This window comes from Pygoscelis adeliae, unplaced genomic scaffold (genome assembly GCF_000699105.1).
Source record: "Pygoscelis adeliae isolate BGI_AS28 unplaced genomic scaffold, ASM69910v1 Scaffold109, whole genome shotgun sequence".
Classification (NCBI taxonomy): Eukaryota; Metazoa; Chordata; class Aves; order Sphenisciformes; family Spheniscidae; genus Pygoscelis; species Pygoscelis adeliae.
The window spans coordinates 239,834-257,118 of record NW_008825556.1 but is presented as its reverse complement, the minus strand read 5'-3'; the positions used below and the strand labels follow the sequence as shown (position 1 = coordinate 257,118).

The 17,285-nt window shown below is 54.4% G+C and overlaps 2 protein-coding genes across 2 annotated transcripts in view; one reads left to right on the top strand and one right to left on the bottom strand.

Moving 5' to 3' along the window:
• The window catches only part of LOC103923831 (keratin, type II cytoskeletal cochleal-like), a 45,374-nt gene that overhangs the window by 18,832 nt on the left and 9,257 nt on the right, over positions 1-17,285 (top strand). Inside the window, exons 6-10 of the mRNA XM_009332257.1 lie at positions 4-221; positions 905-965; positions 1,595-1,690; positions 2,047-2,211; positions 2,301-2,426. Of these exons, the coding sequence (XP_009330532.1) occupies positions 4-221; positions 905-965; positions 1,595-1,690; positions 2,047-2,211; positions 2,301-2,426 (666 nt within the window). The remainder of the gene's footprint in view (positions 1-3; positions 222-904; positions 966-1,594; positions 1,691-2,046; positions 2,212-2,300; positions 2,427-17,285) is intronic.
• On the bottom strand, positions 11,548-11,703 carry LOC103923820 (uncharacterized proline-rich protein-like). Its single transcript, XM_009332247.1, is given in 1 exon segment — positions 11,548-11,703. A coding segment is annotated over 1 exon segment (156 nt).

The window sequence follows — 17,285 nt, the reverse complement described above, 5'->3', positions numbered from 1 at the left end:
CAGGTTCAATGTCTCGAGCGGCAGAACCAGGCTCTGATGGCCAAATGGGAACTTCTGCAGCAGCAAAGTACCCGACCAGAAGAGAGCAGAAATATCGCCTCTTTCTTCCAATCTTACATCAGCAACCTGCAGAGGCAGCTAGAAACGCTCCAGAACCAGAAGGAGCAGCTGGATCCGGAAGCATATAATATGCTTCAGCTCGTTGAAGATTATAAAAAGAGGTGAATAATCACAAGTCTGGGAGAAAGCATCCTGGAATTTTCCAAGGCAATGTTAATCATGCCCTGGGATGGCATAGCTTGGCCTCAAGAGTTTTGTAGCCATTATAGCACTACTCTGCAGTAGGTTCATTATGGGACTTGGCTTTGACGCTGGAAGACTAAAGCAGATTGGTGAGGGTAGAACCCAGAACAGTAAGAGGAAAATCAAAGGCCCTGTAGATCTACCCCACTCTTCTCTCCTCCTGTCCTCCTTCATGCCCTTCTTCCCCCAGGCAATGACTGGACTCCTTACTCCTGCTGGTAGTTGTGGAGTTGCGGTCAACCTGGACAGTGGGGAGAGGAGGGACAGAGCTGAGCAGTGGGGTCAAGTTGCGAAGAGGCGTCATGTCTTCTGGCTTAGCTGCACCCAAAAGATAATATATGTCCACAGCTCGGAAAAATGGGAAGTTTAGTTCAGAATTACCGGGATGTCACAACTGATCTGTATCTATCACATTCTGTTGGCTAATTTAGCATATAGTTTTGCAGAGGGTTTGCCATTGCCTTTGCAGTTGCCAGAAATTGCAGTTAAACGAAAACTTGACACATTCCCTTTTTGGATGATCCCCTTTGGTTTCTGACCCACTTGACTGAAAAAGTAAGACAGGCAATGAGCTACCTGCTTCTTTTCTCTGCTGCAACAGGTTCGAGGACGAGATCAACAAGCGTGCGTCTAAAGAAGAGGAGTTTGTGGAGCTTAAAAAGGTGAAGTAATCCAAGACACTGAGCTAAATCAAAGCCTCAGAAATACAGCAATAACTGGATGGTTGCGGAGGTTTTCAAAAGCAAGCAAGGTCTTTGCTTAACATCGTCTAACTCTCCTCTAACTGAAGTCACTGAAAATCTGAGCTTTTTACTGCAAGACTGGAGAGAAATCATTTCCTCTAGAGACTGAATCGGTCCTTTGTAAGATGAATATCTAAAAAGTGCTGGTCTCTCTCTGTTCACTCAATCACAACCTAGGTTATTAGGTGAGACATCGTTATTAGGGGTTAAATAATGTCTATAGGTGGCTTAGATAGGACAATAGAAAATTTAGACAACTTTTTATTAGAAGAATTAATGAAATCTATGTTTCTACATTTTGCGTTTTCTCCAGGAACACATTTATTGCCACAGCTATTTTGCTTATTTCGAAGCCATTCTTTTCTTCTAAGAGTTAAAATCTTTCCCTTTGTTCCAATTGCTTTTCAAATGAAATCTGAGATTTGTGGGCCATTATTTGAGTCAAGGAATGAAGGCTTTAAAGAAATGTACCAAGTCTTGGAAGAATTGCACTTCAGTGGAGAATTTGGATCAAAGAAATACAAATATGCCTATGGCTTTTTTTACAGGAACTGGACAGTGCCTACATGGGAAAAATGGAGTTTGATGTTCGGGTGGAAATACTGAGGCAGGAGCTGGAGTTCCTCAGATGCTTACATGAAGCTGTGAGTATGCTTCTCAGATTAAAAACTTACCCTCAGTTCTTGAAGGGCATGTATCTTTTGGAGGCTCCTAGAAATTTTGCCTGAACAGGACTTTTTGGTGTGGAGAGTGGATCATGCTTGGCCTTGGATCTTATAAAGTTCTCTTTAATCTGTGAGTGAAAAGGGGGTCTGGTGTGTCAGGAAGGCTGGAAGAGACACTTCAAAATTAAAACTTGTGGTGGAACAATAGGACGTGGGGGATGCAGGTAGGGAAATTCCAGTGGGTAACTGGCCAGAGGGTCCCATTTCTTTCCTCATAACATGACCTGGACTACTCACATGGACTGTTAAAATCCAAAATCTTGTTTTCCTTGCAGGAGCTGTCCCAGCTGCAAACAGTAGTTGGCAACACCAATGTCATTCTGTCCATGGACAACCGTAGAGAGCTGAACATGGATAGCATCATTGAAGAAGTCAGGCAGGAGTATGAGACAATTGCTCAGAGAAGCAAAGCTGAAGTAGATGCCACGTATCGGGGCAGGGTAAGTAGACATCAACAAGATAGGGAGTCAAGTCTGTCTGCTCAATGGAAAAGAAACCAAAAATGTGTGTTCTCTTCTCTGCACTTCAGTACCAGGACCTTCACAACATGTGGGTAAATCAACGTGAGCAATTGAGGAACAGTTATCAGGAAATCCAGGAACTTACCAGGCAGATCCAAAGACTACAACCAGAAATTGAAATTGCAAGGAAAAAGGTAAAGCTGGTACTTTCCAACATGACTGAACTATTTAAGTCACTTTTACATGGGGACTCAGTGCAGTATAACGTAGCCTGTCCTTTAGAAGCAAACCTAGAGATGATGTTTTCTCTTCAAAATGAAGCAGACTTAGATTTTGGCTGTCTACGTTGGGATTCAGTTTGTGTTAATTTACCCAGTCTAATGTATCTTCTGAGTTCTGTCATTGAGGCGGGTCTTTTAATTTCCAAGGACTGCCAGAAGGGTTTGAAAATCCCAGTCCCATAGAAGGGAAATGGACACATTCTGTTTGTGCCCTCTGCAGAAAGCAAGCCTCCAAGAAACCATTAAAGAAGCTGAGCAGCGTGGGAGCTCAGCCGTCAAAGATGGCCAGCAAAAGCTTCAGGAGTTGGAAAATGCCCTGCAGCAGGCCAAAGATGATCTCGCTTGCCTTCTTCATGATTATCAGGAGCTCCTGAACGTGAAATTTGCCCTGGATATTGAAATTGCCATGTATAGATCACTCCTTGAGGAGGAGGAGACCAGGTAGGTATAAACTATTCATCCTGGATAGAAGCACCTGTACAAAGCAGCGTGTCCCATTCTTCGATCTATCACTTAGATCTCCAGGGTGAAAGAGTGATCTCTTTCATTGGCTTACTGATAGAGCCTAGCCTGACTTTTACTTTTATCGGGTGCATTATCTCAATGTCACTTTTCCTTCACAGGATACAGGAAGGCTCACCAGCCACAATCTGTAAGTATCTCAAGGCTTTGCTCTGCATTTTTAAGAGCACTGTTACCATTTTGTTGTCTGTGCTACTTAACAGCTACCATCAGAACAACCGATCTTAGCTCCTATCTTCGTTTCCTAGGGAAATGAAGCAAATGGCAGTCTCTTGTGAGTGTGTGAATACATGTGTATACACATTAATATGTCAACATTGAGCTACTGACTTTGGAACTTATTGGCTAATTTCAACCAAATTTGTAGGAAGTGGGAAACACCTCACTTATTCTATAGGTCTGTGCGGTGCATGTCAGAACTGAAGGAAAAAAAAAAATAGTCCTAAATTTGTGGAAATAGGGGGCCAGCTAAAGGAGAGGGAAACCTGAACTCTTGGCCTTCTTAAAGAAAGGGCTGCATTGAGTGTTCATGTACGGAGTAAGACGTAAGTCATGTAGAAGATTAGCTAATAAAGCCAGAAAAACATGACAAGATTTCATAGGTGCATCTACTAAAGAAGATCCTTGTTGTCCCTTTTCAAAGATATCACTATGACCACTAGAATAGGTACAATGCTGGCAATACATAAGTACTTATATCAGCTGTGCTTATAATTTTTTGGGTAAAAATAATAAGTTGGACATAATTTCTATTTCTTGCAGGTGTCATTGACCAAAATGCGAGTGCTACTGGAGCCTTTGCAGTAGGGTCTGGAAGCTTGAAAAGCGGGAAGGGGGGGCTGAGCTCTGGCAGTGCCAGCAAGAACAGAAGGAAAGGGTGGATATCCGGAGGAAGAAAAGGCGGAAGTTCTGGAGGATGGGGATCCAGCTCTGGCAGTGGTGGCTCCATTTGTGGAGGAGGAGGAGGCTCAGGGTATGGAGGAGGAGGAAGCTCAGGCAGTGGAGGCTCCATCTCTGGTGGTGGAGGACCCAGCTCTGGCAGTGGCAGATGCAGTCCCCAGAGCGGAGGGCTGAGCTCTTGTGGTGGCAGCAGCTATGGCAAGAGAGGGTCCAACTCTGGAGGTGGAGGAGGAGGAAGCTCAGGTCATGGAGGATGGAGCTCCGGTGGTGGTGGTGGGTCCATCTGTGGAGGAGGAGGAGGTGGCTCAGGGTATGGAGGAGGAGGAAGCTCAGGCAGTGGAGGCTCCATGTCTGGCGGTGGCAGCAGCTGTGGCAGGAGAGGGTCCATCTCTGGAGGTGGAGGAGGAGGAAGCTCAGGTCATGGAGGATCGAGCTCTGGCCATGGTGGGTCCATCTGTGGCGGAGGAGGAGGTGGCTCAGGGTATGGAGGAGGAGGAAGCTCAGGCAGTGGAGGCTCCATGTCTGGCGGTGGCAGCAGCTGTGGCAGGAGAGGGTCCATCTCTGGAGGTGGAGGAGGAGGAAGCTCAGGTCATGGAGGATCGAGCTCTGGCCATGGTGGGTCCATCTGTGGCGGAGGTGGCTCAGGCTATGGAGGAGGAGGAAGCTCAGGCAGTGGAGGCTCCATGTCTGGCGGTGGCAGCAGCTGTGGCAGGAGAGGGTCCATCTCTGGAGGTGGAGGAGGAGGAAGCTCAGGTCATGGAGGATCGAGCTCTGGCCATGGTGGGTCCATCTGTGGCGGAGGAGGAGGTGGCTCAGGGTATGGAGGAGGAGGAAGCTCAGGCAGTGGAGGCTCCATGTCTGGCGGTGGCAGCAGCTGTGGCAGGAGAGGGTCCATCTCTGGAGGTGGAGGAGGAGGAAGCTCAGGTCATGGAGGATCGAGCTCTGGCCATGGTGGGTCCATCTGTGGCGGAGGAGGAGGTGGCTCAGGGTATGGAGGAGGAGGAAGCTCAGGCAGTGGAGGCTCCATGTCTGGCGGTGGCAGCAGCTGTGGCAGGAGAGGGTCCATCTCTGGAGGTGGAGGAGGAGGAAGCTCAGGTCATGGAGGATCGAGCTCTGGCCATGGTGGGTCCATCTGTGGCGGAGGAGGAGGTGGCTCAGGGTATGGAGGAGGAGGAAGCTCAGGCAGTGGAGGCTCCATGTCTGGCGGTGGCAGCAGCTGTGGCAGGAGAGGGTCCATCTCTGGAGGTGGAGGAGGAGGAAGCTCAGGTCATGGAGGATCGAGCTCTGGCCATGGTGGGTCCATCTGTGGCGGAGGAGGAGGTGGCTCAGGGTATGGAGGAGGAGGAAGCTCAGGCAGTGGAGGCTCCATGTCTGGCGGTGGCAGCAGCTGTGGCAGGAGAGGGTCCATCTCTGGAGGTGGAGGAGGAGGAAGCTCAGGTCATGGAGGATCGAGCTCTGGCCATGGTGGGTCCATCTGTGGCGGAGGAGGAGGTGGCTCAGGGTATGGAGGAGGAGGAAGCTCAGGCAGTGGAGGCTCCATGTCTGGCGGTGGCAGCAGCTGTGGCAGGAGAGGGTCCATCTCTGGAGGTGGAGGAGGAGGAAGCTCAGGTCATGGAGGATCGAGCTCTGGCCATGGTGGGTCCATCTGTGGCGGAGGAGGAGGTGGCTCAGGGTATGGAGGAGGAGGAAGCTCAGGCAGTGGAGGCTCCATGTCTGGCGGTGGCAGCAGCTGTGGCAGGAGAGGGTCCATCTCTGGAGGTGGAGGAGGAGGAAGCTCAGGTCATGGAGGATCGAGCTCTGGCCATGGTGGGTCCATCTGTGGCGGAGGAGGAGGTGGCTCAGGGTATGGAGGAGGAGGAAGCTCAGGCAGTGGAGGCTCCATGTCTGGCGGTGGCAGCAGCTGTGGCAGGAGAGGGTCCATCTCTGGAGGTGGAGGAGGAGGAAGCTCAGGTCATGGAGGATCGAGCTCTGGCCATGGTGGGTCCATCTGTGGCGGAGGAGGAGGTGGCTCAGGGTATGGAGGAGGAGGAAGCTCAGGCAGTGGAGGCTCCATGTCTGGCGGTGGCAGCAGCTGTGGCAGGAGAGGGTCCATCTCTGGAGGTGGAGGAGGAGGAAGCTCAGGTCATGGAGGATCGAGCTCTGGCCATGGTGGGTCCATCTGTGGCGGAGGAGGAGGTGGCTCAGGGTATGGAGGAGGAGGAAGCTCAGGCAGTGGAGGCTCCATGTCTGGCGGTGGCAGCAGCTGTGGCAGGAGAGGGTCCATCTCTGGAGGTGGAGGAGGAGGAAGCTCAGGTCATGGAGGATCGAGCTCTGGCCATGGTGGGTCCATCTGTGGCGGAGGAGGAGGTGGCTCAGGGTATGGAGGAGGAGGAAGCTCAGGCAGTGGAGGCTCCATGTCTGGCGGTGGCAGCAGCTGTGGCAGGAGAGGGTCCATCTCTGGAGGTGGAGGAGGAGGAAGCTCAGGTCATGGAGGATCGAGCTCTGGCCATGGTGGGTCCATCTGTGGCGGAGGAGGAGGTGGCTCAGGGTATGGAGGAGGAGGAAGCTCAGGCAGTGGAGGCTCCATGTCTGGCGGTGGCAGCAGCTGTGGCAGGAGAGGGTCCATCTCTGGAGGTGGAGGAGGAGGAAGCTCAGGTCATGGAGGATCGAGCTCTGGCCATGGTGGGTCCATCTGTGGCGGAGGAGGAGGTGGCTCAGGGTATGGAGGAGGAGGAAGCTCAGGCAGTGGAGGCTCCATGTCTGGCGGTGGCAGCAGCTGTGGCAGGAGAGGGTCCATCTCTGGAGGTGGAGGAGGAGGAAGCTCAGGTCATGGAGGATCGAGCTCTGGCCATGGTGGGTCCATCTGTGGCGGAGGAGGAGGTGGCTCAGGGTATGGAGGAGGAGGAAGCTCAGGCAGTGGAGGCTCCATGTCTGGCGGTGGCAGCAGCTGTGGCAGGAGAGGGTCCATCTCTGGAGGTGGAGGAGGAGGAAGCTCAGGTCATGGAGGATCGAGCTCTGGCCATGGTGGGTCCATCTGTGGCGGAGGAGGAGGTGGCTCAGGGTATGGAGGAGGAGGAAGCTCAGGCAGTGGAGGCTCCATGTCTGGCGGTGGCAGCAGCTGTGGCAGGAGAGGGTCCATCTCTGGAGGTGGAGGAGGAGGAAGCTCAGGTCATGGAGGATCGAGCTCTGGCCATGGTGGGTCCATCTGTGGCGGAGGAGGAGGTGGCTCAGGGTATGGAGGAGGAGGAAGCTCAGGCAGTGGAGGCTCCATGTCTGGCGGTGGCAGCAGCTGTGGCAGGAGAGGGTCCATCTCTGGAGGTGGAGGAGGAGGAAGCTCAGGTCATGGAGGATCGAGCTCTGGCCATGGTGGGTCCATCTGTGGCGGAGGAGGAGGTGGCTCAGGGTATGGAGGAGGAGGAAGCTCAGGCAGTGGAGGCTCCATGTCTGGCGGTGGCAGCAGCTGTGGCAGGAGAGGGTCCATCTCTGGAGGTGGAGGAGGAGGAAGCTCAGGTCATGGAGGATCGAGCTCTGGCCATGGTGGGTCCATCTGTGGCGGAGGAGGAGGTGGCTCAGGGTATGGAGGAGGAGGAAGCTCAGGCAGTGGAGGCTCCATGTCTGGCGGTGGCAGCAGCTGTGGCAGGAGAGGGTCCATCTCTGGAGGTGGAGGAGGAGGAAGCTCAGGTCATGGAGGATCGAGCTCTGGCCATGGTGGGTCCATCTGTGGCGGAGGAGGAGGTGGCTCAGGGTATGGAGGAGGAGGAAGCTCAGGCAGTGGAGGCTCCATGTCTGGCGGTGGCAGCAGCTGTGGCAGGAGAGGGTCCATCTCTGGAGGTGGAGGAGGAGGAAGCTCAGGTCATGGAGGATCGAGCTCTGGCCATGGTGGGTCCATCTGTGGCGGAGGAGGAGGTGGCTCAGGGTATGGAGGAGGAGGAAGCTCAGGCAGTGGAGGCTCCATGTCTGGCGGTGGCAGCAGCTGTGGCAGGAGAGGGTCCATCTCTGGAGGTGGAGGAGGAGGAAGCTCAGGTCATGGAGGATCGAGCTCTGGCCATGGTGGGTCCATCTGTGGCGGAGGAGGAGGTGGCTCAGGGTATGGAGGAGGAGGAAGCTCAGGCAGTGGAGGCTCCATGTCTGGCGGTGGCAGCAGCTGTGGCAGGAGAGGGTCCATCTCTGGAGGTGGAGGAGGAGGAAGCTCAGGTCATGGAGGATCGAGCTCTGGCCATGGTGGGTCCATCTGTGGCGGAGGAGGAGGTGGCTCAGGGTATGGAGGAGGAGGAAGCTCAGGCAGTGGAGGCTCCATGTCTGGCGGTGGCAGCAGCTGTGGCAGGAGAGGGTCCATCTCTGGAGGTGGAGGAGGAGGAAGCTCAGGTCATGGAGGATCGAGCTCTGGCCATGGTGGGTCCATCTGTGGCGGAGGAGGAGGTGGCTCAGGGTATGGAGGAGGAGGAAGCTCAGGCAGTGGAGGCTCCATGTCTGGCGGTGGCAGCAGCTGTGGCAGGAGAGGGTCCATCTCTGGAGGTGGAGGAGGAGGAAGCTCAGGTCATGGAGGATCGAGCTCTGGCCATGGTGGGTCCATCTGTGGCGGAGGAGGAGGTGGCTCAGGGTATGGAGGAGGAGGAAGCTCAGGCAGTGGAGGCTCCATGTCTGGCGGTGGCAGCAGCTGTGGCAGGAGAGGGTCCATCTCTGGAGGTGGAGGAGGAGGAAGCTCAGGTCATGGAGGATCGAGCTCTGGCCATGGTGGGTCCATCTGTGGCGGAGGAGGAGGTGGCTCAGGGTATGGAGGAGGAGGAAGCTCAGGCAGTGGAGGCTCCATGTCTGGCGGTGGCAGCAGCTGTGGCAGGAGAGGGTCCATCTCTGGAGGTGGAGGAGGAGGAAGCTCAGGTCATGGAGGATCGAGCTCTGGCCATGGTGGGTCCATCTGTGGCGGAGGAGGAGGTGGCTCAGGGTATGGAGGAGGAGGAAGCTCAGGCAGTGGAGGCTCCATGTCTGGCGGTGGCAGCAGCTGTGGCAGGAGAGGGTCCATCTCTGGAGGTGGAGGAGGAGGAAGCTCAGGTCATGGAGGATCGAGCTCTGGCCATGGTGGGTCCATCTGTGGCGGAGGAGGAGGTGGCTCAGGGTATGGAGGAGGAGGAAGCTCAGGCAGTGGAGGCTCCATGTCTGGCGGTGGCAGCAGCTGTGGCAGGAGAGGGTCCATCTCTGGAGGTGGAGGAGGAGGAAGCTCAGGTCATGGAGGATCGAGCTCTGGCCATGGTGGGTCCATCTGTGGCGGAGGAGGAGGTGGCTCAGGGTATGGAGGAGGAGGAAGCTCAGGCAGTGGAGGCTCCATGTCTGGCGGTGGCAGCAGCTGTGGCAGGAGAGGGTCCATCTCTGGAGGTGGAGGAGGAGGAAGCTCAGGTCATGGAGGATCGAGCTCTGGCCATGGTGGGTCCATCTGTGGCGGAGGAGGAGGTGGCTCAGGGTATGGAGGAGGAGGAAGCTCAGGCAGTGGAGGCTCCATGTCTGGCGGTGGCAGCAGCTGTGGCAGGAGAGGGTCCATCTCTGGAGGTGGAGGAGGAGGAAGCTCAGGTCATGGAGGATCGAGCTCTGGCCATGGTGGGTCCATCTGTGGCGGAGGAGGAGGTGGCTCAGGGTATGGAGGAGGAGGAAGCTCAGGCAGTGGAGGCTCCATGTCTGGCGGTGGCAGCAGCTGTGGCAGGAGAGGGTCCATCTCTGGAGGTGGAGGAGGAGGAAGCTCAGGTCATGGAGGATCGAGCTCTGGCCATGGTGGGTCCATCTGTGGCGGAGGAGGAGGTGGCTCAGGGTATGGAGGAGGAGGAAGCTCAGGCAGTGGAGGCTCCATGTCTGGCGGTGGCAGCAGCTGTGGCAGGAGAGGGTCCATCTCTGGAGGTGGAGGAGGAGGAAGCTCAGGTCATGGAGGATCGAGCTCTGGCCATGGTGGGTCCATCTGTGGCGGAGGAGGAGGTGGCTCAGGGTATGGAGGAGGAGGAAGCTCAGGCAGTGGAGGCTCCATGTCTGGCGGTGGCAGCAGCTGTGGCAGGAGAGGGTCCATCTCTGGAGGTGGAGGAGGAGGAAGCTCAGGTCATGGAGGATCGAGCTCTGGCCATGGTGGGTCCATCTGTGGCGGAGGAGGAGGTGGCTCAGGGTATGGAGGAGGAGGAAGCTCAGGCAGTGGAGGCTCCATGTCTGGCGGTGGCAGCAGCTGTGGCAGGAGAGGGTCCATCTCTGGAGGTGGAGGAGGAGGAAGCTCAGGTCATGGAGGATCGAGCTCTGGCCATGGTGGGTCCATCTGTGGCGGAGGAGGAGGTGGCTCAGGGTATGGAGGAGGAGGAAGCTCAGGCAGTGGAGGCTCCATGTCTGGCGGTGGCAGCAGCTGTGGCAGGAGAGGGTCCATCTCTGGAGGTGGAGGAGGAGGAAGCTCAGGTCATGGAGGATCGAGCTCTGGCCATGGTGGGTCCATCTGTGGCGGAGGAGGAGGTGGCTCAGGGTATGGAGGAGGAGGAAGCTCAGGCAGTGGAGGCTCCATGTCTGGCGGTGGCAGCAGCTGTGGCAGGAGAGGGTCCATCTCTGGAGGTGGAGGAGGAGGAAGCTCAGGTCATGGAGGATCGAGCTCTGGCCATGGTGGGTCCATCTGTGGCGGAGGAGGAGGTGGCTCAGGGTATGGAGGAGGAGGAAGCTCAGGCAGTGGAGGCTCCATGTCTGGCGGTGGCAGCAGCTGTGGCAGGAGAGGGTCCATCTCTGGAGGTGGAGGAGGAGGAAGCTCAGGTCATGGAGGATCGAGCTCTGGCCATGGTGGGTCCATCTGTGGCGGAGGAGGAGGTGGCTCAGGCTATGGAGGAGGAGGAAGCTCAGGCAGTGGAGGCTCCATCTCGTGTGGTGGCCACAGCTCTGGAGGATGGGGATCGAGCTCTGGCCATGGTGGGTCCATCTGTGGCGGAGGGGGAGGTGGCTCAGGGTATGGGGGAGGAGGAAGCTCAGGCAGTGGAGGCTCCATGTCTGGCGGTGGCAGCAGCTGTGGCAGGAGAGGGTGCAGCTCTGGAGGTGGAGGAGGAGGAAGCTCAGGTCATGGAGGATCGAGCTCTGGCCATGGTGGGTCCATCTGTGGCGGAGGTGGCTCAGGGTATGGAGGAGGAGGAAGCTCAGGTAGTGGAGGCTCCATCTCGTGGGGTGGCCACAGGTCTGGAGGAGGGGGATCGAGCTCTGGCCATGGTGGGTCCATCTGTGGTGGAGGTGGCTCAGGGTATGGAGGAGGAGGAAGCTCAGGCAGGGGAGGCTCCATCTCGTGGGGTGGCCACAGGTCTGGAGGAGGGGGATCGAGCTCTGGCCATGGTGGGTCCCTCTGTGGCGGGGGTGGCTCAGGGTATGGAGGAGGAGGAAGCTCAGGCAGTGGAGGCTCCATGTCTGGCGGTGGCAGCAGCTGTGGCAGGAGAGGGTGCAGCTCTGGAGGTGGAGGAGGAGGAAGCTCAGGTCATGGGGGATCGAGCTCTGGCCATGGTGGGTCCATCTGTGGCGGAGGGGGAGGTGGCTCAGGGTATGGGGGAGGAGGAAGCTCAGGCAGTGGAGGCTCCATGTCTGGCGGTGGCAGCAGCTGTGGCAGGAGAGGGTGCAGCTCTGGAGGTGGAGGAGGAGGAAGCTCAGGTCATGGAGGATCGAGCTCTGGCCATGGTGGGTCCATCTGTGGCGGAGGTGGCTCAGGCTATGGAGGAGGAGGAAGCTCAGGTAGTGGAGGCTCCATCTCGTGGGGTGGCCACAGGTCTGGAGGAGGGGGATCGAGCTCTGGCCATGGTGGGTCCATCTGTGGCGGAGGTGGCTCAGGGTATGGAGGCGGAGGAAGCTCAGGCAGTGGAGGCTCCATGTCTGGCGGTGGCAGCAGCTGTGGCAGGAGAGGGTGCAGCTCTGGAGGTGGAGGAGGAGGAAGCTCAGGTCATGGAGGATCGAGCTCTGGCCATGGTGGGTCCATCTGTGGCGGAGGAGGAGGTGGCTCAGGGTATGGAGGCGGAGGAAGCTCAGGCAGTGGAGGCTCCATGTCTGGCGGTGGCAGCAGCTGTGGCAGGAGAGGGTGCAGCTCTGGAGGTGGAGGAGGAGGAAGCTCAGGTCATGGAGGATCGAGCTCTGGCCATGGTGGGTCCATCTGTGGCGGAGGGGGAGGTGGCTCAGGGTATGGGGGAGGAGGAAGCTCAGGCAGTGGAGGCTCCATGTCTTGTGGTGGCCACAGCTCTGGAGGATGGGGATCGAGCTCTGGCCATGGTGGGTCCATCTGTGGCGGTGGAGGAGGTGGCTCAGGGTATGGGGGAGGAGGAAGCTCAGGCAGTGGAGGCTCCATGTCTGGCGGTGGCAGCAGCTGTGGCAGGAGAGGGTGCAGCTCTGGAGGTGGAGGAGGAGGAAGCTCAGGTCATGGGGGATCGAGCTCTGGCCATGGTGGGTCCATCTGTGGTGGAGGTGGCTCAGGGTATGGAGGCGGAGGAAGCTCAGGCAGTGGAGGCTCCATGTCTTGTGGTGGCCACAGCTCTGGAGGATGGGGATCGAGCTCTGGCCATGGTGGGTCCATCTGTGGCGGAGGGGGAGGTGGCTCAGGGTATGGGGGAGGAGGAAGCTCAGGCAGTGGAGGCTCCATCTCGTGTGGTGGCCACAGCTCTGGAGGATGGGGATCCAGCTCTGGGAGTGGCAGATGCAGTCCCGAGAGTGGAGGGCTGAGCCCTGGCGGTGGCAGCAGCTCTGGCAGGAGAGGGTCTAATTCTGGAGGTGGTGGAAGCCCTGTCTCTGGAGGTGGGGGATCGAGGTATAGTGGTATCTGCAGTTCTGGTAGTGGAGGGTATGGGTCTGGAGGTGGGGCTAGCTCTGGAGGGGGCCGTGGAGGTGGGAGGTACAGCCCTGGAGATGGGACTGGGGAATGCAGCTCTGAGGGAGGGTGGTCTCTTTGAAGGCAGGGTTACAGGTCTGCCGATGGAGGTGGCTCAGGTTCTTCCGGAGATGCTTCCCACAAGTAATATTTGCACACAAAAATCCGCCAGTGGAATGGGAAGAAGGTATTCCCTTCGCTATCGGAGGCAGGGGTGGCTTTCCTGCCCACCACTGAGTCCACTGCTAGTCTGAAGGGGTCGCACATAATCTCGAGCTGTCTTCTCCCTGCACGGCCATCTCCTGAATTGTCCAACCACGCAGTGTTTTATGACAATATTGTGATGGTTGCTATTGTTTCCTTAGGCTTTCTCTGAGCACTTCAACTCAGGCTGTTTGGAACCTCTGTCTTTGGCAACTAAAAGCTTGAAACCCTGTGTCTGTTGTGTGTGTATCGGTCTGTGGGAGGGCACGACTCTGACATGTATGATGAGATTTTTGAAAGAACTCTTTAAATATATAAACCAGTTTATAGAGATCTGATCCAACTTCAAGAAAAATTAGTGAAAAAGTGGAAGAAGCTGTTTAAAAAAGAATGTCTGTTGGGGGGGCACAACAGTGCTGAACATCTGCTGTGAAAATGGGTTTTGGGGACAAGTCCTATTGGCCTAATTTAGCCAGTCAGCCAGGACACGGGGGTACATCTCAGTTCCATCATTCCCTCCAGGAGTCACTTGTTAAATAACCTGGGGGCAGACTGAATCGTCCATGTAGATTTTGTTAGCATTGCAGTTGCAGATAAAGAAAGGAGCAGAAAGTCTATGAACAACAATGTCTCCTTATCTTGCTTCTAGTCCCATTTTTCCCCCTGGGGTCCCAAATCAAAGTTGGATGGTAGGCACTCAAGTAATCCTTTTTTGGCCAACATCTTATTCAATGATCACTTCCATGCAGAAGAAGCAAGGTGTTTTCCAAATTTCTCACAGAACCTCCTTGAAGTCCAATCATAAGTTCTAATGAAGAGCAGAGCAGCTGAGATTACCGGGAGTTTGTTCAAGAAGCTCAATGCCTGTGTCATCTTAATTTCTGTGTCACCTTAATTTAGCAACACTCCACTCAGATAACTGGAGTGTCACAATCCCATCAAGAATATTTCATGTCTCTTCCCCAGTCGGAGGGAAGGCAGGATCCTCTTAACCATTTTTCAAAGAAATGCAACTGAGAAGAGTCCTGGGGATGGCAGCCAGCGGGGAGCGAGATACTCAGCTTGGTGGGAAATCCACTGTGGCGACCCATTTGCAAATGGCTGTAGAGCCATGAAAACGACTAGAGAAGGTTGATGGGGAGCCACAAAGGGCTAAATCAAACCTTTATAGCATAGTCTGGAAGCAGTTATGAGTACTCTGCATGTGGGGAGGTCTAGACGCTCTATTTCAGTCAAAACTAGGTTATCGCTGCTCTCATCAACTGCAGAAGGCCCTACACAAGCTGTGAAGCAGTCAGCTGTGGTAGTGAAATCTGGAGATTGTGTTAGCAAACCCTGCTGAGATAAGCCCGTGTTTTCATCTGCACTGGCTCGCATCCCACGGGTTCAGCGTGTGGGTGGTGTGAGTCCACCCTGGCTTGCAAAATGCCATGTAGAGCTACCCTCCAACAGCCGAGACAGTCCATTCGCTCTGTTAATGGCTGCTTCTACATCATTCACTGGAACAGTTCAGTTCTTCAGGATCCAAGTGATAAATAAACTGCATCATCACAACCCCATCTTTTATCTAAGAGATTAGGTAAGACTTTTCAATCAAGACAAAGCCTTCCCTCTTCCAATAAAAAGTGGAAGCTGTGAAAGGTAATGCTGCAAACTACCAGCTATTGTTGGGCTTTAGTTTCACTGTTAAATTATGCAGACAGGGTGCCTAGAGCTTCTCATCTCTAACCAGAAGAAATAAAGAATTAATATGAACACTGTGGTCAGGCCTGTGGGCTTTTTACTGATCTGTTTTGTAGAGTGAAAGGTTGAAAAGGGAGGAGGTAAAGACGATGGACAGAAACAGGCACTTCTGGAGGCAATTCAAAAGACCTAATTTGTGCAGCTACCTTAGTACGGGATGCATCGCCCGCTGGAGATGAGACAAACCGTCTGTTTCGGTTGACTATAACAGGAGCCTGGGAGACCAGCTTAGAAAAGAGATTGCTAACCCCCAACTCGTACAAGGGGCTTGATCAGCATTTCCACTAAGTTGTTTTAAGTACTGTTTACCCAATGCTAGTACATAGCCTTAAGTGCTGGGCTAATTTAGTGGAGGAATGGTTTGGAAGGGTATATCAAAACCTGTTCTGCTTGTCAGCTAAGCTATAATGATATCTCCAGTTTCTGGAGATGAGTGTTCTGGCACCTCCTGCCATATAAAATTATCCCTGTTTAAATAGGAGTGAAAAATCTCATCCAGGATTTCAGTTGTCTAAAAATACAATATTTTTTAAATGCTTAATTATTGCCGGTTCCTTTCCTTCCGGCCAGTATCTGGAAGGAGCTTGTGTATTTGGTTCTGTTAAGACCAAGGCTGAGTTTCAGGCCTTTGAACCATACAGATTTCAGCTGGGATGATTTTCTTTCCACCACCACAGCGCATGCAAATTGTGGAAAGTGGCTAAAAGAGGTGCAATGTCAATGTGTATCAGGACATGTCCACTGCTGATTTTTCATTGACTCAACGCTAAGTTGCATATGTCAATTAGATATTGCCCATGCATTTTTGATCGAAAATGCTGCAAGATAGACTGCGTAAGGCTGTGCCCAGAGACATTTTGATTTTTGAGGTTCAGGGGCTGAGCTGAAGTCATGAGAAGAAGAAGATGATCATAAGATGGGGCCTTCCAATTAATGTCAGTTAATGTCTTGGGGCATGCATTATCAGTCATCACAACACTGTAAACATGCTCAGGATGTAACACGGAAAGAAGGTTTCTACTGACACCCTGTGCCTAGGCACAGCTTGAGTCTCCAAGAGGCTCATTGACATGATGAGCAAGATTTCAGGTAGGAGGCGAGGACACCGAGGTGGTGAAGAAGATGACAGTAGGTCAGTTGTCCTTAAAGCTGGTGGTAACCCTCTCAGTGTTGTTTTTCTGCCAGAGGTGCATTACTGCATGCACGCATATTTTACAAACATCCCAGGCTCATAGTCAGCCTCAGAGTACAAATCCATATGACACCTCACCGTCTCGCAAGGACCAAGGACCTTGTTGGTCCCATGCTGTCCTGGCTTCTAACTATTGCCTTCTACAGCTGTGAGCTAGCTCTTGCTAGTGGTATCCTGAGAGGTTTCTGAGTGTTGAGGTACCTGTGAACGGGCTCATGTCACCACCAAGATCCCAACCAAGAAGCCAGGTGGACGGGGAGGCTCAAGATGCATTAGATACCACCACCTAGTGGGAGAAAAAAGTGGTGTAGAACTGGTCTTTGCGCCGTCTCTCCCTCTCTCTCTTTGACTGATGGAGTTTTGGGCTTGAGCCCTCTTCGCTGTACAGACGTGGCCAGAACAAGAAGTTCCCTCCTGATGTACTTTGGCAAAAAGCTGTGAAATTAGTCAGGGCTACATTGTAGCACCACGAAAATTGTGGGCCTCTTATCTTCATTGCTTGGCCTCTTTCCAAAATTCCTGGTGATTAGAAGTAAATTAATGAGCTGTGATTACCCTGGGAGCTACTCCCCTGGTGCCCACATACACACACCCACCCCTCCCTCTCCTGAAAGGGAGCTGCAGCAAACACAGTTGCTCTGACATGAATACACTGAGTTCCATCAACTGGATGGAAGCAAGTGGAGAAGATCGCGTGTATTTTAAACCTGGAGACTCTCCGCTGTCAAATGACACACAAAACCTTTGTCTCCTGCAGCAAGTTGGGTGGGACGAGATGAAGTTGGGAGAGGAAGGCAGAGCTGACCTTGTGGTCCTCTAAACTACAGCCCGAGCTGGGCAGTTGAGAAGAGCCCAAGGGTTGCATCAGGTGGCATCATCTGCCTTTTGGGGACTCAGAGTCATCAGGGAACATCCAGACTCAGAGTCAGAGGTGAGGCTGATCCGGATGGATGAACCTTTCACTATGTCTGGGAGTGTGAAAACCCAAGTTCAGAAGTTTTGCTTATCAAAGTGTATCTATGGGAGGAAAACTTTTGAAACCGTCCATGACCCTGTAGGCTCTAACCACAGCAAGGAAACAAAAACTCTGAGCTAACTCTTTGTCGCCTGAAAGGAGTCAAACTCTCCTTGCTAGCAGCAGGGCCAGGCAGGGTGCCGTGAGATCACCCACCCCTGCTCAGAAGGTGCAGGAGGACCACCAAGCATCATGGCACCTCATCATCGGGGCCATGCAGATGCAGCAGGGGGGTTCAGTGGGAGACCAAGGAGAGACAAAATGAAGACCGAGTCAGAGCAGCTCCAGGCCAAGTGCCCTCCTCCTGGGCTCCAATCCTGCTCTTCCAGCTGGGATTGCCATGGACTCTGCCTGTATTTAAGCAGCCAAGTGAGACACCCAGGA